This window comes from Rhipicephalus microplus, chromosome 9, assembly GCF_043290135.1.
Source record: "Rhipicephalus microplus isolate Deutch F79 chromosome 9, USDA_Rmic, whole genome shotgun sequence".
Taxonomy (NCBI): domain Eukaryota; kingdom Metazoa; phylum Arthropoda; class Arachnida; order Ixodida; family Ixodidae; genus Rhipicephalus; species Rhipicephalus microplus.
In genome coordinates, this window is record NC_134708.1 from 97,879,785 (window position 1) to 97,904,318 (window position 24,534).

The 24,534-nt window shown below is 46.8% G+C and overlaps 2 protein-coding genes across 4 annotated transcripts in view; both read right to left on the reverse strand.

Annotated features, from left to right (window-relative positions):
• Positions 1–1,125: 1,125 nt before the first annotated feature.
• LOC142772043 (uncharacterized) lies at positions 1,126–13,733 on the reverse strand. Its single transcript, XM_075874137.1, has 2 exons — positions 13,385–13,733; positions 1,126–2,548 (listed from the first exon to the last, which is right to left on the reverse strand). The coding sequence occupies exons 1-2, from the start codon at positions 13,649–13,651 to the stop codon at positions 2,216–2,218; spliced, it is 600 nt and encodes a 199-aa protein (XP_075730252.1). The 5' UTR covers positions 13,652–13,733; the 3' UTR covers positions 1,126–2,215.
• Positions 13,734–16,711: 2,978 nt separating this feature from the next.
• The window catches only part of LOC142761680 (uncharacterized), a 47,132-nt gene continuing 39,309 nt past the window's right edge, over positions 16,712–24,534 (reverse strand). For all 3 annotated transcript variants that reach the window (XM_075874139.1, XM_075874138.1, XM_075874140.1), the window contains 2 exons: positions 20,087–20,247; positions 16,712–18,133 (listed from right to left, as the gene is read on the reverse strand). In XM_075874139.1, the coding sequence (XP_075730254.1) occupies positions 17,702–18,133; positions 20,087–20,247 (593 nt within the window). In that variant the 3' untranslated portion in view covers positions 16,712–17,701. The remainder of the gene's footprint in view (positions 18,134–20,086; positions 20,248–24,534) is intronic.

The window sequence follows — 24,534 nt, forward strand, 5'->3', positions numbered from 1 at the left end:
AAAAAAGAAAATAAAAACTTTGAGCGCCACGAAATTTTTGCTGGAAACACCTGAATCACTCGACGGCCGTTGAAAACTGTCGTGTGGCAGCGTGAGAACTCCGTCGAGCTTGATAGAGTTGTAGCGCTTCGATGAACGTCGACTCAATGGCCTTTCAAACGTGTCCATGTGACGCAGGTATGACACATACAAGGCACCACTAATACAGCGTCGCCGATGTTGGACTTACGACTGGAGCTTATGGGATCGAGTAGCGGTGTCACACCTACGGACCACCCGCAAGACCAACCATCCACTGCCAGACTACGCGGAGAGGGCTACTCCGCGTGTACACATTTAACCTCGATCCCGCCACGCGGTGTCACTGCGCGCTGAAGCTGAGAACGCTAATTACGATGGGTAGGCACCATCGCACGAAAGTGGCTTTACAGTAAGTGAACGCATCCCCACGTTGACTAAACATCATGAAGCATGTAAACTACCGAAGAACGCTGAAGTTAATGCGGGTGCTGTCTAAAAGTGATGTCGCAAGTATTTACACGTATTAGAACAAACTAATATGAATATTTCTGTGTGTATGAGCAAAATGGAGGTTACTATTTGTAGCCAACCATAGTAGGGTATACCGAATTGAATTACTTGTACTATTTAACATTAAAAATTATCACTTCAGGCGCTGTCTTAAATCCAGTAACTCAAGCATTGAACGTTCATCTGCCATTTATTTTTATCTTGGGATTACATTTTGGGTGAAACTGCTACAAGTCATATCATTCAGCACCGACTATGGTAGATTGTAGGGAAAACATCACAGATTTATAAAGTTTTAAGAATATTGTGCGCATGATTTCGAAAGTTGAGCTTATTGGGGAACTTCTGCAAGTGCCAGCTATAGCACTACATTGTATGGTGTACATTGTACGCTACATTGTACTTCCCTTGGCATTATTGTGTGTTAGATCTCATTAATATTGTGTAAAACGCAGAAAAACCAGCCCATAAGTATACACTTCTTTCTAGATAGATAGATATATATATATATAGATATATATATATATATATATAGATATATATATATATATAGATATATAGATATATAGATAGATACGCTCATTGTCAGTGAAGTTCGCTAAGAAATGCTTCGCATTTATTACCGGGAACACAGGGGGAGAAAACTGATTGGGGTTCCAGATTGTTGTTCGTCTTTTGAATCATCTGTTCCGAGTGCGTGCGGTGAATTGCCACGTACCATTTCATAAAGATCATAACATTTATCTAGGACTGGCGGCAGACTTCAGCGATCGCAGCTTTGCTAATTATATCATATGAAACGATCCAAACACACAGCGCTTCTTTGAAACTGTTAACTTCAAGGCACACCTAGAGCGGCATTATTGGCACGTACACATTTCCGTTAGAGTAGAATGATATCCTAGGAAAACGCAGCACATATTTGCAGAACTGTAGCCTCTTCAGCAAACGCCAACACCATAAAGGCACCGACGAGAACTATCGTATGACAACATAACTCAACTATGCGAACACTGTGAAGTAATTGTAAAACCATTATAATACAAAACATCAGGCGTTGTCTAGTGTAAAAATACATATTGGTAGTTACGCGTTGGCTAAAAAAATATGAATGCAACATAGAGATCAAAAGATTTCACAAATAGTACTACGGCTTCACCGGAGTTCTATAAATGTAATAAAAACACAACATTTGTCATCTTAGCATTTTTCTCAAGGAAAGGGCGGATGAATAAATTATGCGTTCTTCTTCTGATGTGCAAGCGTTGCAAATCATGAATTGAACCTTTTTGATTTTATTTTCATGCACACCAAGGACATGATAAATTTGCACGTGCAAAAATAAAGAAATAAATACTGAAATGAAGTGACTGAAAAACTGTGCAACTCCAATGTCCCGTGCGTTGATAAGATGCAATGTGCGTAAGCGCAGATTTTGCTCTTGGACCATAATATACAACAGCATGATCGCATAATATTTTCTTAGTCTTTTCTATTACAAAGCAATGCTAAATCTGGAGGGTTGTCCGTTAAAAAGTGTTCATTGTCTCTTGAGGCAGCTTATATATAACTGGTTCGATAGTTCTTTTTATGTGCTTCAAGTTCATATGGAGGCTGACGTAACATGACGCCATTGTCAGTAGATAGAGCGTTGAGAAACCAAAAAAAAAAAAAACAGTGCCCCTCAGATGTCCACGACATCGGTCAAGCTGAGGTAGGAACATATGCGCGCCTGCATGGCACGTCCGATATTGTCGAGCAAAGTAATTTTCTTCTGTGATTTGTGACTTTGCTGGCACACAATCATGGCTTTGACGATGCCCGCGAGGATGAAGTAGTTCATAGTGAGCCTATCTCGTGCTTCGGAGACCATCAACCTAGCTGACTCGATGGAAGCGTCGGTATAGGTGTGCAGCCTCACTACCAACGATTGACAGTGCTGCAAGGTCTCGAAGGCCATGGCGTCCGTCTTCTCCATGGACCCAGTAACGAACCGCAGACTTTGGCTAATGAGCACCTGCATTTTGCACAATACAATTAGCCGTGCAACCTCAGCTTTTTGCTATCTCAGAATATCATTGAATTAGTCTCCTTGAACTTGTAGTACACTGATATATAAGTCGCAAGGAGTGCAATATTTCAACCACTTAGAGTGCAGTTCCGTCCCGTTATAAAAACGGTTTAGAGACGCTTTTATACTCATGGCGGCTTTTTTCGCATGCACTGTAATAGTAAAATCACTGCGCAATACAGAAAGATTCATATTATAATAATATATAATATTTAGGTTAACGTCCCAAAACTACGAAAAAATTAGGCGATACGCAGTAGTAAAGAGCTCCGGAAATTACGACCCCTCGAGCTCTGTAACGTGGACCTTAATCCAGGCACACGGGCCTCAAGCATTCAACTAAAATTCCTATTGCATTTACAGTGCCCATTTGCCTACTGTGTCATATTTCACATTTCTTTCCATAAGTAAAGTTGCCTTAACGGATTTCCGAGGCAATGTGCATGACAACAAAACTGCTAGAATTGATGACATAGCGGATGATGAGTTACGGCTGAGCCTTTTGTAATAGATGGGGAACGTCACGCTCTGATTATGCAGATTCTGTGGGGTGACGCCTGTCACACGTGTTACCACAATGTGTTACATGACACGTGTGATGACGTGGCTCTTCGCACTGCATGACCTACGCATGCCCGTTTTGAGACACCTCCAAAAAGTGCCACGACTTCCGGGTCGCCCAAGAGACTGCTAATGGAACGGCGGAGCTCGACTCTAGCTCGAGCCCCTCATTTGAGATGTGAAGCAGCTTATGACGGGTGCTGCGTACGTCCCTCTCTTTTTCCTCCCCTAGGTGTCCACAGTCCCAAGGCGCATGCGCGTACCCTTCCCCTCAATTCTCTCCTACGCTCCGCCTGTTTCTCTTGTGGAAATCCTCCACCCTACAGAGTGGCGTGCATGACGCGTGGTACGACAGCTTCATAATCCGGTGGGGGCGCCGTGGTGGTTCCTCGGTATAAAATGACTGTATGCGTTCGCCTCATTCTCTCCTGCGAAACGCCAGCGTCAACGCCGTCGCCAGTGTCAGCGTTAGTGCCAGCACAAGCTCTCAATAAAGTACGCCATCTCCAGCTCAACCAAAGCATTTCCCCGCTGCTTCGCATCCATACCAGGTTCCCTGTAGCGGGAGATTGCGTACAATTTTATTGTTGCGATAGCAATTATACGGAACGTCTCGGCTGGATTTAGCCGCAGGCATCTGCGTCACTCATATGTATATATATATATATATATATATATATATATATATATATATATATATATATATATATATATATATATATATATATATATATATATATATATATATTCACTCAGATGGCTTATACTCACTCAGATGGCATCGAGGCAGTTATCAGCGCGTACAATGATTGCGACGCCAACAAACCAGTTTCCGCATCTACGTTAGCTACGTTGCTTAAGCTCATTCTTGAACTCAATTTCAAATTTGATGGGACACATTATGTTCAAGTTAGCGGTACATCTATGGTCACAAGAATCGGACCAAACTACGCAAACATATTTATGGGGCTCCTTGAAAACAAATTTCTTGCAAATTGGGAATATAAGCCATTTTACTATAAGCGGTTCATCGACGACATTTTCCTAATCTGGCACCATAGTGAATCGCAACTTCTTTCTTTCATAGCAGATATTAACAACGCTCATCCGGCGATTTCTTTTTCGCACTCGTATTCACCTGTGAACATAAGCTTCCTTGATGTCATGGTCACTCTACGTAACGGGAAGCTGATAACTAATCTTTACAGGAAACCCACGGATAGGCAGCAATATCTTCACTTTAGTAGTAGCCACGTGAAACACAATAAAACTAGTATTCCCTACAGCCAAGCAGTCCGTTTTAAAAGAATATGCTCTGATAGCAGCGAATTTTCCCGCCACTGCGAACAACTTCGGAGCGCGCTCGAAAAACGGAGCTATCCGGCCAGCATAATCACAGACGCCATCAAACGTGCAGAAGAGCTTGACCGTTCAGACCTGCTGAGTACTAACAAAATACCCAAAAATTGTTCACGGACTAATCTAATTTTGACACATTTTAATACAGAGCGAGCGGCTCAAAGGAATCTTTACAGAACAACCACGCGTGGTCTACCGACGATCGCGGAACCTTCGTGATTTACTAACCTCATCTAAAACCACGTGTTCACATCATGAAGGCTGTCATCCCTGCAACAAACCACGTTGCAAAGTGTGCGCGCACATGACGACATCTAAAACAGTTTTAAGTACATCGTCCAGTTTTTCTTTAAAGATAAATGGGAACTACACGTGTGATAGTATCAACGTCATCTATCTTCCCGAGTGTTCAACCACGGCCGGACTCGACGCTCCTTCCGCACGCACCTTACGGCCTTCTCAATACCGGCGCCGCGCATATATTTTTTTTTGACGCGTAGAGGGCAGCACCACCTCACTGTAAGCTCCGCCGGCTCCCCTCGTCACCGACTGCGACTTTTCTTGACTGCGTTCGATGACCTCGGGTAAACAATGCATCAGACACGCTCCGGCACGCTAACTGCACTAGCGTAGCCATGGTTTATTGTTGCGTGCCGCTGTGTAAGTCACAGCAAGGGAAGACACCGGGTGTGTCGTACCACCAAGTTCCTAGCGATGAGGAACTGTGATCGAAGTGGAGGAAAAATGTTTCACGTGAAAACCTCCTCATCAATGACAAGTCCGCGTCGACTGTAGTGTGCAGCAAACACTTCACGGAAAATGACTGTGTTCCCGGATATCGTATCCAGAAACTGCGTCCAGGAACCGTGCCTACGGTCTTCGATCAGTATCCTTCGTATATGGTCCCGGCTACGAAGAGGCCGCGTAAAGAACCTGCAGCGCGTGGCCCCTCGGCCACCTCGGCTCCTCGACAGCCGACGAAACGGAAAGCGGAGTCATCGCCGTCTGCCTACGGGGAGTGGATACATCGTGAAGCTCGTCAGTGAGTTTGAGTGTGGTGCTTGTGTTACGATGCTGACGACTACGAACAAAGCTGATCCTTTGTATGTTCTGTTGCACAGCCAGGACAAAAGTGCACTCCACTACCCAAACCGTCTGTTTTTGACACTGTTGGACAACATTGTTACTTTCTTTGAAAAAAGCTGCTAGCAAACTTCCACGTACAAAAGTGCATGAAGTGCTGCAACTTCTGGTTACCCCACACCTCGAACAATCACCCGTCCTCATCTGCCCAGAGGGTGTAGACAGCAGCCACGCAAGGCGCACAGCTCGTTTAATTGCGGACAAATTCTTCAGACTTCTTCTCGTTAACTACATCAAGATGGTTAGCGATAGAAATGAAAAACCACTTGCGTATGTGCACAAGCCGTCTAGAAAATATTTCAGACTGTGATGAGTATGTCATGGAGGTTCGCTTTATTTGTACCATGCATTTGTGTTTGTGTTAATTTGTATTGCTAGCGTGGGTTTGAAAGAAAAAGGTATTTGTGCTCACCTCGCACAGAAATTGTTTCTTTATTTAAGTTCTAGTCCACCATACGACAAAATAAATATTGCTTTTTTTCTCTGAATTTTGTGCGCTGTAATGGATTACTGTTGCTTGTGACAACACGCGTGTGCGAAAATCCGGGAAAGCTGCCGGAATGGTTGCGACTGGGTAAGCGGGGCTCTCAGAGGTCGACTATACTATTTTAACCTCATCACATGCAACGACCGAGCTGTATTGTGTGGATAAAACGTTCATCTTCAAGAATTCAGGCGCCGCAGTTGGTTCTGTTCCTCGTACTCAGCGCTGTTATGATGGCCATAGCGCTGTGGCGCGCACACTGCGCCCGTGAACGCGCTTGGAGGCGGCGGAGCTGGATGGATGGATGTGGCTGTACCCATTAGATTGGGCGGCGGCTAACGCCACCTAGCCGTAATACTTAGTGAACTAACCATTACATTTATCCTTTTTTTTCCTTTAAATAATGAAGTTGAGGATTCGTACTTCGCAGTGAGGGGTTTAATTTTCACTCGTGCCTTGACTTTGGCCACCAATCAGATAACCTCCTTCTAGTTAAGTCTACCCGCTTAAAGCAACAGTGGTCTAGCAGCGCCACCCCGAACTCGGCGGCAGGCAGCAAAACGCCCCAATGCGAAGGCCGTAAGAGGAGCGCCGGAGAAGGAGTCGAGTCCAGCCGTGGTTCAACATGCGGAGCTCAGTACATAGGGACAAGTTTCAGAATTCGTTTTAATAATCACCGTGCACATGCCGTAAGCCTCCCTAATCTACCACTGTCGATGCACGTCAGTATGCCTGGCCATGGTTTGGACAAAATTAGGGCCACTATTATTCAGTCCGGTTTCAAGACAAATCACGATAGGGAAGTGAGGGAATCCTTCTTGATCCACAAATTTAGCACCATTCACTCAGGTATCAATGAAAACGTAGGAAAGCTCACCTGACTCGCACTATAACAACACGACTTCTTAGATTAGTAAAATATTTTAGTGTATATTAAAATGTATATTAGTCAACCGTGGTTTTTTTTACTTCAGAGCTCTTTTACATGTCCTGCCAACCATACTGTGCCCCGCGTGTCGATGCGCAAGGAAATTTGAAACTTGTATATTCATGCACCCGCCGCATGTCAGTCATGTCAACACAAGGTTCTGACAGATTACCATTTTTTTACTTTGATTGTCCTAGCTGCTATACCGAGAGTTCATCACGTGAGCCTATAAAAGGGGCTGCATTGTATCATACCTACTATATATATATATATATATATATATATATATATATATATATATATATATATATATATATATATATATAAACTGTGCGTGCGCGTGCGCGTGACGGAGGATGTGATGGAATGGATGGTTTGTAGAAGCAGAGGAGGAAGAAGTGAGAATGGAATAAACATGGCGTACGAGCCAGGCCACGTCTCCCACATCTATCGCCACCCGAGTCGACAGGATGGAGACTTGCCAGCCCCTTCATCAGTCGCTCATCATCTACGCAGTTCTCCGCAAGACACCCTGACCACACATGGACTACCGTAAAAGCGCCTAGTATTACGCATCGACCAGCATCATGTCGGAACCATCTGCCGACCTTCCCATCCCTAAGTACACCGAACCAGCGGACGATGGACCCGTACAAAACTGGTTCGACCTGTTCGAGCTCCACGCTACCGCTGCATCTTGGTCGAAACGGGAGATGATCATCAACTTCACTGACTACATCTCAGGTGAGGCATTTAAATTTTACCTTACCCACATCCTAGAGAATGACGAGTCTTGGAAAAAGATCAAAAAAGAAATGGTCACCCGTTTCAAAGAAAACAATAAAGATCTGTTCACACCGTATCAGCGGAAGGCTTTTCAACTCACCCATCACAGTTACGCGAAGTCTTCTCGCAGTATGCCTATTTTCCAAACAAGACCTCAGAGAAAATATGCCACCGTTTTACCGTCATATGAGTCTTCCGAAAAAACGTCTCGCATTCGAACACCGACTGGTAACTTGCACGTCGCAACAGACAAGGTAAAACCTCCGTATACCAAAAGAAATCTAGACTATTTCGCCAAAAGACAAAGCCTGAAGTTGGCTTTCCCAAGAGCAAATGAAATTGGCATTTTCAACGTGTTCGCTGCACCACAACACTTCAGATGTTACTAAACCACCCGAATACCACGATGCTTCGTGTCACACACAAGGCCCAGATGGTTTCGAACGTGTGACGGCATTTACGCGTGACGAGTTCACGAACCCTCACATTACCAGCCCACACCCTGATGTTCAAGACCAGATTCTTTCGAAAGACGTTCACAACCTGATCGCGCCACAAAAAGAAAAACAAACGTCATCAGAAGCCCCTCAAGCCATATCTGCTGTGCTCTCATCTTCACGTGATAACACGCATGTGAGTCGAAGCACTACAGCAGTTTCGAACCCACCAACCGGCACATTGTGAACTTACAGAAACATTTACAATGAATGATGACACACAACCATCTGGGAAGCTTTTTCATCAGTGTGCCAAACTGATTTTATCCCAAGAAAAGCCCTGCAGTACAGTATCGACCACCGACTATCTACTGATCACATCACCATGCAAAGAAAAGCAGACTCATGTTCCTGAGAGATGCCCATATGACCAACTTTCGCAGGAAAACGAGCAATTTCAACAAAGGCAACTCCACGAACCCCAGGAACTACAACGGCTACTCGAACATGAACAACGATCATGTGAAATCTCCTCACGAGTACACTTGTGGCTTAAAGGTCATAAGAGACAACAGCAATTAAAGAAGCAAGGACAAAGTCAATGCCTAAGCCATCATCGCAGAAAGCAACGTCAACAAAATTTTCTGCACCAGTTCTCAAGGCCATGTCTGCGATGCAACAAACGGAGAGAACACCACAGAAAGTTACGAAAAAGGCAGGAAGCTACCACGTATACAACGGAGAAAAAAACACTTCCTCCCATCAGCCTTGGCTCTCACGCACGCTGACTAGAAGCACAGCGTCTGTTGCCACGACGGCGCTGGATTCAATGCCAAAGACATTTTTCAATCCAATGCTACACAGATTTCAAGTCTTGTCCGTTCCTCACAAGAACTCAACCGATGTCATCACCAGTGCAGATCTCCAGGGTGTGGTTATGCCATCCAGGACACAACAGCCAGCCTTGACCACACGAGTTCTCTTAGATATGGCCGGACTGGTTCCCTCTGCTGTAGATTTTTTGTGCGAATTAAGGAAGTCCCTTCTGGAATGGAACTACAGTGCATTTTGACACTTTTCGCTTTAACACTATGCGTTTTTGTTGTTTTGTTAAGTGTCTGACGCGACTTCTTCCTGGGGGGGGGGGTAACCGTGCGACGTATGATGTGATGGAATTTATGGTTCGTAGAAGCAGAGAAGGAAGAAGTGAGAATGGAATAAACATGGCGTGTGATCCAGCTCACGTCACCCGCATCTAGCGTCACACACACATTATATATATATTGTCATGACCAAGAAAGACACTGGGGCTCCGGCGCGTGGATAGCTAGAGGAAGGGAGAGAAGAACGATGTCAGAAGAAGAACAGCTGGCCCAGGATCGGGTGTTGTCTCTTGCTCTCCGTTACAATGGCGCAGTTGACGAAGAAGAATGCTTACGTCCCGGCTTCGTCATCCAGGACAGCTGCGATAAGCGCCGCTTGAGAACGGCGTCAAGGCCTTATCGGCAGCTGTTCACCTGCCACCACTGCCACCACCGTTCGGGGACGGCGTCAAGGCCTCCTCGGCGGCTGCAGTACACAAGAGACGCCGTCCACGCGTCCTTGGCTATGAATTCTGCCGTCAGTGCAAGCCGACAAGTGAACTCTCTGCGGGAAGCCACCGGTACGTGTCTTTGTGGTTCGTGGGCAGTGCGGGCTTCTCCAACCAGGAACACCTTTCACGCTTCTTTGACGATGGAGTCAACAACCCGGCCGCCGCTTCAGCTGCCCATCGGACCATCAGTGGACAGTGTCCATGCCTCCTCTGTGGTACCGGGTCATCACCCAGTGGACACTATGCTACCACTTCGCGGCCGTAATACGCACGGGCTCCTGTCCTTTGAGAATGCTGTTCAAGCTTCCCACGGCCGGCATTCCCTGCCGGTACTCTTCCAACACATTAGCCGCCAAGAAACGCTGTTCATGCTTCCTTGGACGTGCGTGTCACCACCGTGAGTACTACGAGAACCACGTACATGACGAACGCGAACCAAAGTGGCTCTGAAGCCTCGTGTGACAGTGCCGTAGAGCTGTGGCGTACCATCGCACTCCTCCGCGCCAAGACTAACAAACTGACAGCGTTGATCGCCGAGCGAGCTCCTACAATGTTGCCAGCATTGTATGACATTAACGCAGTGTTGGATGTAGCTGTCTCACACGACCTTGAGGCAAGCACACCGGAGCAACGAAGGGAGCTTCGGTCTTCTCTGATCGAGCTCTCACACCAGCTCGACTGCTTCGCGTCGGTGATCTCTGCGTTGCCACCTGCCACCTCACAATCACCAGCCGCCTGTGAACTACCGGAATTCCACGAGGTCCAGAACAACGCCGACAGCTGGGTGGCAACCGTCAACGCGATAGCAATGCGCGAGGCCTGGATGGAATCTCAGAAATGAACCGTGGCTGTAGACCGTTTTCGGGAAGGTGCAGCGGCGTGGCACCGGTATGAAGGCTGGAAGCAGCAGTCATGGGCGGAGTGGAGCTCCAAGCTCATAGCAACCTTCGGCCGGACACTCTCCGATCTCCCTTTCACCACCCAGTCCAACCTGACCAGTACCGAGGATGGAGTTCAAGAAGAGTTCCATCTCGAGGCTTCAGCTGAGCACTCCAGCTCTCCACATGAGCTTCCAGACTTGTTACTGGTACCGAACCCAAATTCGTGTCAGCCTTTGGCCACCCCGTCCTCTTTCGTGGGGGGAGATACAGAGGGGCACAGGGTAGCTGGACCCTTCGTCAACGCGCCCACTACCATATATCGAGCCCAAGTTGGGCGGAAGCTCGATGTCTCATCGCAGTCCTCCAGCCTGACAACAGGCAACAAGACCACCCTCGAGCCTCAGCAATTGGCATCGCAGCCTGTCCAGAATGCCGACAGCAATGTCCTGTACCAACGGAATCGCCTGCTAAGCGTGCTGCGACCGCTACGAGATAGCCATGGTCACCGACCAGGGTGTTCGACAGCCCCGCAAGGTGAGTCATCGCGTCCACGAGAGGGACCCCCATGACGCAGCCAATACGATGACAGCTTCACAGAATGTCCTGCCGCAGGTGCCAAGACCGGCCGTGAATTATGGTTTCTGTCATGCATCACAGAAGTTGCGTACGCACTCTCGACACCAGCCAAGGCACCTAGCGCGCCTTTTGGGATACACTTTCGGCAACCATCGTCCGGCGTTTTACGTCAGCCGCTGATTTTGCTGCCCGTCTGAAGCACGCTGTCAGGTGCATGTTTGGCTGCTTCCCACAGAGAGTCACTGCATGGCCAAGACCAACCACAATGATGCAGCCAGTCTCGACCTCCCGATAGACTGGTGGCACACTCCGGCACCCAGTTCCAGCGTGGTCGAGGCCGGCCCCCGAGATGCAGCCACTGTCGACCACCAGATCTACTTCTGGCAGATACCCAGACCAAATCGCAGCATGGCCGAAAGCGTCGGTGCAACGGGGCAGCCAGTGCCGGCCGCCTGAGTCCACATCACTTTTTCAAGAGACATCGTGGCGTGCAAAAAAGCGACCGGCTCGAGGCAGCTAGTGCCGTCCACCAGAGACGCTTCCCCATACCGTCGCTCCATCTTGTATTGTGGTCCGGGCTTACCACCACGATGCAGCCAAGCCTGCCCACCAGAAACTACCGCCAGCTCCGCGAGCGCGCAGTCATGTCCGAGTGTCATGACCAAGAAAGACACTGGGGCTCCTGCGCGCGGATAGCTAGAGCAAGAGACAGAAAACGATGTCAGAAGAAGAACAGCTGGCCCAGGATCGGGTGTTGTCTCTTGTTTTCCGTCTCGCTCATCACAATATATATATATATATATATATATATATATATATATATATAGCGAAAGAAAAAAACCAACAAGAGTCCACCGCGCGGAATCGAACTTGGGTTCTCTGATTCGCGAGTGCGAGGCGTTAACACCTGAGCCACCGAAGAAGAAGTCTATATAACTTTCACAAATCCTGATCTATCGTTCACTGACAACGCCACCAACTGCGATAAAAAACTGCCGGCTACAAAGGCACTTTACGGAGTGAAAAGCAGCGGCACCAATGCAATAGACTTCATGTACTCTGCGTGGCACTTGAAGTGTAATTACTTCAATGTTTTTAAACTATTTTGATTAGATCGAGCACATAACACGAGTACGCGAGCTCAGTCTGAAGCTATAATGCGAGTCCCACAAAGAACACTGGAACAGTTATTCATAAATGCGTCAAACGCGACGCTTTCGGTCACTGGCCAAGTTCGCCACGATCGACGATTGCGTTCCACGCTATTGTGCACTCAAGTGTCACTCAGTCACACTATTGAAGGAGAAGACGTGTACAGAAGACTAGTTTTCTTCTGTCCTAGGTGAATGCGAAGGGGACAGAGTGACTTCTTCGAGTCGCCCTGTCCTCGTGAGGCCTCTTAATCCAGCTTTTTTTAGTCCTAACTACAAGTCAAAGTGTGCAATATTAAAGGTTTAGTTTATTTTTGTTTATTGCATTTATTTCGATGAAGTTTACAAATTGTTTGTGTAAACAAGCGTATTGTTCGATCTTCATGTAGGGTTTTGTGTTCGTAAACTTCTTTCTGCTGCTGCTGCTGCTGCTGTATAGATGGCATGGCCAAGTCAGGCGACGTTTGCCTTTAACCGTGCGTGTTAATAAACAAATAAAGAAAGTAAGAAAGAAAAAGAACGAAAGCGAGGAAGAAGAAATGTTGTGAGAAAGAAAGGAGAAATAATACGAGAAAAAAAGAAAGAGAAAACAATAAAAAGGAAAGAAACAGGAAAATAAAGAAATGAAAGAAAAAAGGAGAAAGAAAGAAAAAATGAATGAAGACAGGAAAGAAAAGAAGAAAAAAGAACGATCAAAGGGAAAAACAAAAAGCGAAAGAAAGAAAGAAGGAAAGAGAAAGAGAAAAGAAAAAAAGAAAGAGTCCTAAACCTCCACCATTTCAAGAGCCATAAACTTCAGCTGGCGTTGCTGATATGTCACGCTAGCAAATGCTCTTTGCGTTTCAAAATATCTATAGATAGACGAAAAAAATGAATACTCGCCGAGTTTTGCCTGATAGCAGCCTTGATTGCAGGGTCATTGGAAGGATTAGAATACCCCGTCCTTGCGCTTACGTTGAGAATAAACCGGTTCCGACGAAGAGCCTCCTTAACTTCCCGGCAAATATTGTGAAACTGAACCATACGGTCGACGTTGGGATCGCTGCGTTGAAGATTGACGTGGATATAAACGAGTGATCGGTTGCATTCGACCAATCGCCCGAATGCCTTGGCGTTTCTTTTGCTAAAGGTGATCGCATTTAAGACCATCGTGAAGACTGTCTGGTTACTTTCGAGAGCGCGAAACAGGTTGACCACGTCGGCATCCGGTAAGCCGGACAAATTCAGCACCAAATGCCTGCGTAATAAAAAGCAAAAAACATTTCAAAGGTCATTAGAAGGAAGTGTTATAGTGTATAAAGGTTTTTTTTTAAAAGTTGGGTAGACGCATGGTGATGCATACATTTTAGTAATACGTTCTAATAAGGGGGGATAGTAAATATCACTTTCCAGTGCACGTTGCAGGCGAATGAATATTTTTTTTTGCTTCTCACAGAAGGCTACAGAAAACCTAACATCTGTAGCGTATATCTCGTCTGAATAAGGCATCTGGAGGAATATTTGTGTGCGACACTGTTAGCACTTTTAGTTAGCTAGTTAAGTTCGTTACTCTAGGTACCCTGCAACAGTTTTATTCGGAAAATTATTCGGAACCATATTGACAATAATATGCTCAGAATACCGGTTTTTTCTTGCAAAATTTAACAAAATTAGCGATAAACCAACTGTATTCTTTTAGTAAATCCGAATTCTTCGCATTCTTTAAAAGAGCTCACTCAAGAAAGAATTGTCGCAGCCATTTGGAACTTCAGTTTGTTGATTAAGCATTGTGCTTGATAAGTATGAATATGATACGACTTTCGATCAGTGGAGTCATAACATGCACCATATCGGTACCTTCTCACGCATGTTAGTTCTCCATGCAGCAACTTCCCATTCAGCAACTGAGGGAAAGAGACGGCTGTCACTTGCACCGCGCCCTGGTCTCCCATGCAGCAAGGTTTTAAAGCGTTTACATCCGAGATAATCAAAATAAAAACGCTATATAGACCATCACACTTGATTGTTTCTGTTTGAATATATTGAAAATAACCGGAATTCAATCGTTAAAGTGTCACAGTTCCAGAAGCAACAAAGGCACTGAAAGTAACAGATTTTGTCCGGCAACGAACAAAGGTAGCGGATATTCTAGTTGACCCAAAATAAAAGAGGTGCACACGGAATGATTTGGTTAAGCCCATGAGAGATGACCGGTGCTCAAGGCCGTGGGATTACTATGGAGAGGTGCAGCCGATGCTGAGAGCGAGTTACACATAAGATTAATTATTTCGCCGAGAAGATATGAAGTAAGCTCGCACAAATTGTCGCGAATTGGAGGTAACTAAGGCAAGTCTTAGTACTGTCGGAAAGACAGCCTGATACTGAAGACTTTACAATTCCACATCCTGATTGTGTGGAGGCACCTAAACAACTCATCGTGCTTTAGTCATTAGCACAGAAGCCCTCAACGTTGACGGTGCTTTTTTGATGCTATATGATGTGATGGTGCTATCAACCCTGTGGCGTCCAGCGGCGGATAGAGATGAAAAGGAAAAAAAACTGGAAAAGACTACTGACATTTACGTGACGCATGTCGAACGAAAGTGCTTCAACATTCAAACTTTGGGCTTTTGACAAAGTTATAAGGATACGATGTACAATGTAAGGTACAATGTTCGAAACATTGTACAGTGTTTGAAGCATTGCTGATTGTGGAAGCGTAATGCATCCCCATCAGTTACTGCATTTTATATCAGCATATGGTGTCACGTTATTCACTAGCATTCTCAGTGGAACCGATACAAAAAAAAGGCGTCGAGAAGGGAGTTGAAGTTTACGTTCGGGCGTGAGCTGTACTGTGGCTTGTGACTGGCAATATTAAGACCCCGTAACATCTTGGGTAGAGGTGCGGGGTACTCTTTTTTTTATGATGGAGCTCGGCAGTGGATGCCTTCTGCAGTATATACTACCATAGCCCCGGGTGTGGACGCGTCTTGCCAACTACAACGGTACCATAACAGACAACCTCTCGGTGCGGTGCCATCTGGCAGCCCCATGACCCCAGTACCTTCTCTGGGGAGAACAACAGATTGGCGACTCCTGAAAAAACGCACAAGCACCGTTACGACAAATTACATGAAGAACAATGATTTCCAGTGGGTTCCCTCATTCTTCTCGGCTCCCCAACGTGACGTAACAGCGCCTTTGAGAAGCTACTTTCGCATTTTACGGGCCCAGACCGCGTGCTTCGTCAAGTAACGCACGAAAATGTCCCGGATAACCGCACACCCTCAGTGCCTCTGTTACCTCGTGACGTCGTCCACGTATCAAGGCTCAAGCTGTACTACCCTCCTTGTACTGTGGCTTCATAGACGCGCCGGGTGGGCAATTTTGCTGCGGGATTTCCGTTGCGGGGTTTTCACTAACATTATCAATGTACACGGTCATCCTTTATGAAAGGTTAGCTAGTTTCAGTACCTTCTTTTTATCAGAACATGCCCCAGAATATGTCACGTTGCTCACGTGTGCTGGTTTCCTGTTGTATATATTATCATGTGTGCTGTGAATAAAATTCAGTTGGTAGTCAGCGCTCGTGTTGTCCTCTTTTGCCTTCCGTACCTCGACTGTCTTTTTCTTCTAGCACATTCGTGCTCGCGCTGCAGCCCTTATTACTATGAATTCAAACCAACTAGCCCAAATCGCCATTCTTCTTTATGAAAGGGAACACGCTAACGCCTGGCCTGCGCTTCGCGGCGGCTCCCTAAAGCACATTATCTGACAGCAAAAGGAAACCTATTCGCTTTCAGCGTCATCTGTTGCAGAAAAAAGTAATGAGTTATGGCCGGTAGACAAGCGCTGCTAGAATGCCCTCTCTCTCTGCTCAGGCATGCAGCGCGTAGTTCACTACCAACATATCCAACGTTTTTTGTCACTACGGCGCAAGCTGCAGCAATCGCTGGATATCGCTCACCGCGCGAGTGATCAGGGAACGTAATCTGGCAGCGCTTGTCTACCGGCCGTAACTCGTGATTTTGATTGGCCATAGATGACATGAAGAGTGAACATGCGTTCTTCACTTGTCTGTTTATTGTGTTGTAGGCAGCCGCCGCGGAGCGCAGGCCGCGTGTTCGCGTGTTCCCTTTCATAAACAACGACAGTGTACAGTGGTAGATAAAACAGGCGTCAAGAATGGCGCTGAGGAAGATCACATTCGGGCAAAAGGAAAAAGAATTAAGTAAGATGCACCTCAAAGGCACTTTTCATGGTTTAATAAAGAAGTGGCACTTGAGAGCCTCTTAACATTCGTTGTAGTATACAGTTTTCAGAGGCTTGTTTGAATAGTATAAAAGTAATTACAGCATGCTTTAACACTTTGATCTTTGCCAAAAAGCCGCGAAGCTTCAAAAACCAAGCTTCAAAAAGTATAGAGGGGTGACATACGCAATGTGCATCATTGTTTTCTATACCAATATCGCTGCTAATGGGAGATTACCGACCCCGAATATGAAGGCCCAAGACCGCAAGCTGAGGTATTGGCCACATAGGTTTGAGAGAGATTTATTTGATGAGGCGCGAGTGGTACGACTCTCGGAACCAGGCTTCGAGGAATAAGTGTTTCTATCTTAGTAACATCGGCGGAAACCTGCGTCCGAATGAAGCTTACGGGCAGCTTAACATGCTTCTCTCTGTTATTGCTGATTGGCAATGATTTTTTGCGTAAGCTGTCTTCGTGGTACACACAGCAACACGCTATGAGTACGCTTTATCGGATTAAGCAAGCATTCTAAAATCCTGATTGGTAGCTAGCACTATTCCTCACAAGGAGAATATATATATCTGCTGGATCTTACCGGTACTTACCTACGCAACAGAAACATGGAGGCTTATAAACAGGTCAATTGAGGATCACGCAGCGAGCAATAAAATAAAAAATGATTCGTCTAACCTTGGCTGACAGGAACAGGGCTGAGTGTGTCGGGGAACTAAGGATCGGTAAGGACATGATATTTGAAGTAAAGAGGAAGGAATGCATATGGTCTGGAAAAGTAGCGCATAGGCAAGAAGACCACTGCTTGTCAAGAGCAACTTACTGAATTCCAGGACACGGCATAAGTGCCAGGAGGAAGCAAAGTTACGTGGGCTCCTACGATTACAGAGTTTGCAGGTATAACGCGAAAGTAGCAAGCAAAGGACCGGGTTGCGACATGCAAGAGGCATTTGTCATGTGGAAATGGTCACGTTGAATAAGTTGGTACTGCTGCTTATTAGGATGATGATGTGGTGACGAGAAATAAATGGTACTTTCTGAAGAGACTTGGTCCTTGCGAGAGCGTCCGCCAGTATGTGAAGAACAGCTGGCTCCACTTTCTTACTGCATTCAATCTCAGCGGCATCGAAGCTGCGATGCCTGGCGATTGCACCCAATGTCACTGCCGCGTCCACTTCTTTGTAGTCGTCGAGTTTTATGGAAACTGACAACGTACGGGCCGTAAGGAGGCTATTTGCCAAGTCCGACGGCCAAGGATTCTTCCAATGAAGCCACATGCGAGAAAATGCGTTGACCTGACGCATTGTTTCGAAGAGGGGAGAAATATCTTCTTCTGAGTGTGCGGTTGTGAGGCTCACCACCAGCGTCTTCAGCGTCTTGTTTGTCTGTAAAAGCGTTCAAGTCAGATATATCGCACTACACTAGACAACTTGGCATCATAAAGAGTAAACCCCTAATGATCTTTTATGATGCCAACGAGTAACACCTTTGCGCATTAGGAAAAGGAATTTGAACGAATCAAAACACAATTTCATGGAGCCTCGCGATCGACTAAACCGTACTTATTCTCTGCGTTTTCTTAACACGAAGGCATTTTATGCCGGGGTTCATCAAGATTTGAGTGACGTATTTTCGTCACAGCTAAATTGTTTATGACTGTGGTTGCACAAAGTGTCACAAATTTTGTACACGGTATTTCATCTATTTGCGTTTAACACAAAACTGTACATACTTAAAACCTTGCTTATGATTTTGCCGCAGTGCAGGTTCAATGTTATCGAATCTCATTATTTAGATGCAGTTACAATGTCACTTATCCCGTTTTCCAAACGTGCAAAAAAACGCTTACGCACTTGCGTAGATCTTGACGCAGAGACAGCTATAGCTTTGTTAAAATATGCGTTCCAATAACAAACTCTTTTTGCATCATTTTGGTAACACGACAACGTAAAAAAGAATACGCGCAAGATAAAAGCCCCTATTCTGTGCTGGAGAACAAAGAGACGATAATGCCTAAGAAATTATACGGTGTCTCTGGCATTACTCTCTGTTTGTTCTCCTTGCTATTCTGTCTAACAAAAAAAAGTCACAGTTTCGCCAAAAAGGCGAAGCATTGAATGCGACACCAACATATCTTAATGTATTACGAAGCAAGGCTAGCATTTTTAGGAGTAATATTACTTGTAGTAAAGATGCACTACATGCAGTTGTAGTAAACCAAGTTTCCTGCTGCGCGGCCATAGTAGATTACCACAACAAGGCTAGTGCACACTGGCCCCACTGATATACGAAGTGAGGCTGGCAACCATTTAGATCAGATCTCAAGTAGCTGGACAAAACGCTAGTGTAAGAGAACAAGGCCACTCCAGGAACAACTTTAGCACCATTTTTTCGAGTTGAGAGCACCACGCGTAGAAGCTCCCGCCTCCTGTGCGGACACAAGCCGCGCGCTGATCGTTGCCTAGGTCAACCATAAGCACCCCCTTCCCTTGTTAGCTCGCAAGATAAGCGCGCGTGCTCAGACGATTCCGGCCAGAAAGGCGATGTTGGCTCCACAGAAAAAGGAGGCTAGCGCGTCCTTCCCCGTGTATATATACATACACATTCAAATACTTGAACGATGGCGGTTGCAGCAGGAGCAAGAATCAGCAAAGACTGTCCATATCATTTCTATCGCAACGTATTGAGCCTGAAATCTACCAGTTGGCACACGTGTTGTTCATGGTGCGTTATTACGATGATTACGCGGTTGTTGGGTGAATTCTGTTTTCTTTGTTTTGTATTTTTTGGCAGATACTGCCCAAGTATATATTGTGCGGTTCTAGCAAATAAATCTTGTTGTAAATCAGTGCCGCTGTCTGTCTCCTTTTCTTGTCCCTTGTTATTGGCACTGTTTTTTATGTGAATCATGTCGTACCAAATCGCCCAAGCAATCACGTTAGCTGAAATCTACTTTTCCCTTTCTTCTCTGCGGGAGAAGTTTAGAGAGTGCTCAAGGCATCCAGACGGTTGCTCGCATTTGTCCAAGAGCAGATGATGCATCACTGCCTGCGTCGTTGCTTTTTTGGCCCACGTGTTTGAGCTTCGTACACAATTACGTCAATGCCCAACTCAGTGCCTAGAAAACGAAAGTGAATCTCGTTCCAATAAACGAAGTGCTATTTAGCGAATATACAAAAATCGTTGCGTTTGTATCATGCCTCCCAGGCCACAAACGATGGCACCACTTCATGAAATATGAAACGACTCCGCAAGGCCTCCGTATCAGCTGGAATTGTAAGATGTACTTTATAAAAATCATACGTGCCCGAACAGCACGACATCTCCGTGCAACTTACCTCTAGAGATTTTATCATGCTCTGTAGCGAGTTGACGGAGAAAAGGTTTGTCTCCACGTTGAGTAAATTCAGCCGCCTGTCGTGGAGCAGTCTCTCCGAGGCATGCGACGCGAACACTTCACCCAAGCCACAGTCGGAAAGTGTCAGCTCTACCAAGGCTCCTACATTGGCACGATTAGAATAATGATGAGAAATCGCTCTTGTGACTACCAGCGAATAATCTGAAGGCAATCGATGTATGTTAGTCAAATAGTGGTATTTTGTTGTAAGACGTAACTGGGAAGCTCATGCCACAAAAAAAAAGGTATTGTGAGAGCGCCCCTATCATGCAGTTAAAAATAGCAACAGAACTTTCCACAACGACAACAAATTTTGCTAGTACAAGATTTCTGTGTAGTAACCACAGAGGTACGACCTTCAACAGACCTTGTCTGTTTTGACAAGAGGAGCGAGTAATCGCACACGTGTGTTGTTACAAGAAGGAGCTCACGTGCTACTGTCTTCAGCATATTAGTTCTCAATTATAAATAGAAAGCATGAAGCAATGAAAACAAAAAAGTATAGAACTGGTGCTCATGCACCAACAAGCCCAAGAACGTGTACTACCTATATATTCGTTATATATTGATTTTTTAAAACCTAAGCTGCCCATAACCTGTGCCGTAGAACAACTTCACCGTTTAAACAACCACCCTAAAATTGATATAAAAAGCTCATTCAATTACCTTTGTTAATCAATCTGGAGTAACTAATTAGTGACGACATCTTCCCGTCTCAGCCTCGAAATTGGCTGCAAAGCCGACAAGTGCCTACCTATTACAGTTTTTTAGGAAAAAATTTGATTGCAAAAAAAACTATACTTAGCAAAGGTACTCGTTTAGTGATTCGATGGACCAGGTCACTTCTGGTAATGCCATTCTTATTCTGAGCATGTTATCATACAAACTTTAGTAATGTAAGCATGTAGAATAGTTGACATTTGTGTTAATTCATTCCTTGGCAATATAGTGACACGTACTTCGCTTAATGTATTCATGGACACAGCCTGTTTTTTGTAATATCTCTAGTACCAATAGGAGGTCCTTAGGTTGTGTCCGAAGGCGATAAAAATACCATCATTTTGCTTTTTTTCATAACTGTGAAATGATATTGTCGCGAGGTTGTGATACACGCAGCACTTGAGAGGAAGCACGCAGGAGTCAGGGCGCTGTCAGGCGAACTGTTTATTGGGCGAACTTGTGCCCAGCAAAACAGGGCCAGACACAACTCACAGCAACAGCGGCGTGAACAGTCGTCGGCCTACGGAAAAAAAAAGACCCCCAGTGGCGCACTGCGCCGGCTTTTTATACACGCGTCCTAACGCGTTCCAAAGTGGCATACAAGATAAACGTGGCCTGCGTTGCGCTTAACAGAAAGTGATAGCGTCTTCCTCGGCAAACGAAAAGAACCGCACGTGTCAGTTTTTTATACACGCGTCGTAACGCGTTCCAGAGTGGCATACAAGATAAACGCGGCCTGCGTTGCGCTTAACAGAAAGTGATAGCGTCTTCCTTCGTAAACCAAAAGAACCGCACGTGTCACTACCCCCCTCTGAAAAAGCATCGTCCCGATGCTAAAGACAGAACATAAGAGAGAGTACATGCAATAAATTACATTAACAATGCGTCACAGCTAATCAGCGCGCGTAAAAAGGTTTAAGTCGCACCACGTGTACGACTTCGGGTCGTGCACGGCGTCGTTGGGATGACGTTAAGCCATCGGGCACGACCTCATAGTCCAGTTCACCACGACGTCGGACTACCTTGTAGGGTCCAAAGTAGCGTCGCAGGAGCTTCTCAGACAATCCCCGTCGTCGTATCGGCGTCCAGACCCAGACAAGGTCACCTGGTTGGTATTCGGTGTGGTGTCGTCGAAGGTTGTAGTGGCGCCTGTCGACCGTCTGTTGGCTCTTGATACGCAGGCGGGCTAGCTGTCGAGCTTCTTCAGCGCGATCCAGGTAGCTGGCGACGTCGAGGTCTTCTTCGTCGGTGCCGACCGGTAGCATGGCGTCAAGCGTCGTTGTTCGGCTCCGTCCGTAGACGAGCTTGTATGGAGCAAACTGCGTCGTTTCCTGCACAGCCGTGTTGTACGCGAAGGTTACATACGGGAGTATGGCGTCCCACGTCTTGTGCTCGACGTCCACGTATATGGCCAGCATGTCGGCGATGGTCTTATTTAGACGCTCGGTGAGGCCATTCGTCTGTGGGTGGTACGCGGTGGTTCGGCGGTGGCTTGTCTGACTGTACCTCAAGATCGCTTGCGTTAGGTCAGCCGTAAAGGCCGTACCTCTGTCGGTGATGAGGACCTCGGGGGCTCCGTGGCGGAGGACGATGTTCTCAATGAAGAACATGGCGACCTCGGTGGCAGTGCCCTTGGGCAAGGCTCTTGTTTCGGCATAGCGGGTGAGGTAGTCAGTCGCTACGACAATCCATTTGTTGCCAGAAGTTGACGTCGGGAACGGCCCCAGTAAGTCCATGCCGATTTGTTGGAATGGCCGTTGAGGTGGTTCGACGGGTTGCAGAAGTCCGGCTGGCCTAGTTGTCGGCGTCTTGCGTCGCTGACAGTCTCTGCATGTTTTTACGTAGTGGGCGACGTCGGCAGCGAGGCGAGGCCAATAGTACTTCTCTTGTATTCGTGACAGTGTGCGGGAAACACCAAGATGTCCGGCTGTCGGGTCGTCGTGTAATGCTTCCAGAACCTCTGGACGTAACGCTGAAGGTACCACGAGGAGGTGGTCGGCGCGGAGCGGCGAGAAGTTTTTCTTCAGGAGGACGTTCTTTCGCAGGAAAAACGAAGCCAGTCCTCGGCGGAATACTTTCGGCACGTCGGCGGTCTTGCCTTGCAGGTAGTCCATGACGATCTTGAGCTCCGGGTCAGCTCGTTGGCGTTCCGCGTAGTCGTCGGTACTTATGGGTCCCAGGAAAGAGACGTCGTCCTGGTCATCCTGGGGCGGCGGATCGACAGGGGCGCGAGACAAGCAGTCGGCGTCGGAGTGCTTTCGTCCGCTCTTGTAGACGACGGTGATGTCAAATTCTTGTAGTCTGAGACTCCACCGTGCGAGGCGCCCTGATGGATCCTTCAAGTTAGCTAACCAACACAAGGCGTGGTGGTCACTCACGACTTTGAAAGGCCTGCCGTACAGGTAGGGGCGGAACTTTGATGTAGCCCAGATGATGGCAAGGCATTCCTTTTTTGTCGTGGAATAATTGGCTTCTGCCTTCGAAAGTGACCGGCTAGCGTAACTGATGACCCTTTCAAGTCCGTCGGTCCTTTGCACGATCACGGCGCCGAGCCCTGTGCTGCTTGCGTCCGTGTGAATTTCGGTGTCAGCTTCTTCGTCGAAGTGCGCCAGTATTGGCGGCGTTTGCAGGCGTCGCTTTAATTCTTGAAATGCCTCGACTTGCGGCGTTTCCCATTTGAAGTCGACGTCGGCCTTCGTGAGGTACGTCAGTGGCTCGGCGATCCGCGAAAAGTTCTTCACGAAGCGCCTGTAATAAGCGCAGAGGCCAAGAAATCGGCATACTGCTTTCTTGTCGGTGGGTGCAGGAAAGTCGGTGATCGCAGCTGTTTTCTGTGGATCAGGGAGCACTCCCGACTTGCTGATAACGTGGCCAAGGAACAATAGTTCCTCGTAGGCGAAGCGGCACTTTTCTGGCTTCAGGGTAAGTCCCGAGGCTTTCATTACCCGAAGAACAGCTTCAAGGTGCCGGAGGTGCTCGTCGAAGTTGGAAGAAAATACGACTACGTCGTCCAAGTAGACGAGGCAAGTCTGCCACTTCAAGCCTGCGAGTACTGTGTCCATAACCCGTTGGAACGTCGCAGGCGCCGAGCAAAGACCAAAGGGCATGACCTTAAACTCGAATAGGCCGTCTGGTGTTATGAAGGCAGTCTTCTCTCGGTCTCTCTCGTCTACTTCGATTTGCCAGTAGCCGGTTTTGAGATCCATCGACGAAAAATACTTGGCGTTGTAGAGTCTGTCCAGAGTATCGTCTATCCGTGGGAGGGGATACACGTCTTTCTTCGTGATGTTGTTCAGGCGACGATAATCGACGCAAAAACGTAGGGTTCCGTCCTTCTTCTTCACCAACACCACGGGTGATGCCCACGGACTCGTAGACGGCTGAATGATGTCGTCATGCAGCATTTCGTCGACTTGTTGCTTGATGGCCTCGCGTTCCCGTGCAGAAACTCGGTAGGGGCTCTGACGGAGCGGACGGGCATATTCGTCGGTTATGACGCGATGTTTCGCGAGAGGGGTCTGACGAAGCCTCGACGACGACGAGAAGCAGTCCTTGTATTGGTGGAGTAAGGCTTTGAGCTCCTTTTGTTGCTGCCTGGAAAGGCTTTGATTGACGTCGAAGGCGGGCGCGGACACTGCTGTCGACGTTGCGGCTCCCTGAGAATCAGTG

Excerpts from the sequence above, each read along its gene's own strand:
- LOC142772043 (XM_075874137.1), bottom strand. The coding sequence starts at position 13,651 with ATGGTCTTAAATGCGATCACCTTTAGCAAAAGAAACGCCAAGGCATTC. Across the intron at positions 2,549-13,384 it reads CTGCTATCAGGCAAAACTCG|GTGCTCATTAGCCAAAGTCT; the intron begins GCGAGTATTCAT and ends TGCAAAATGCAG.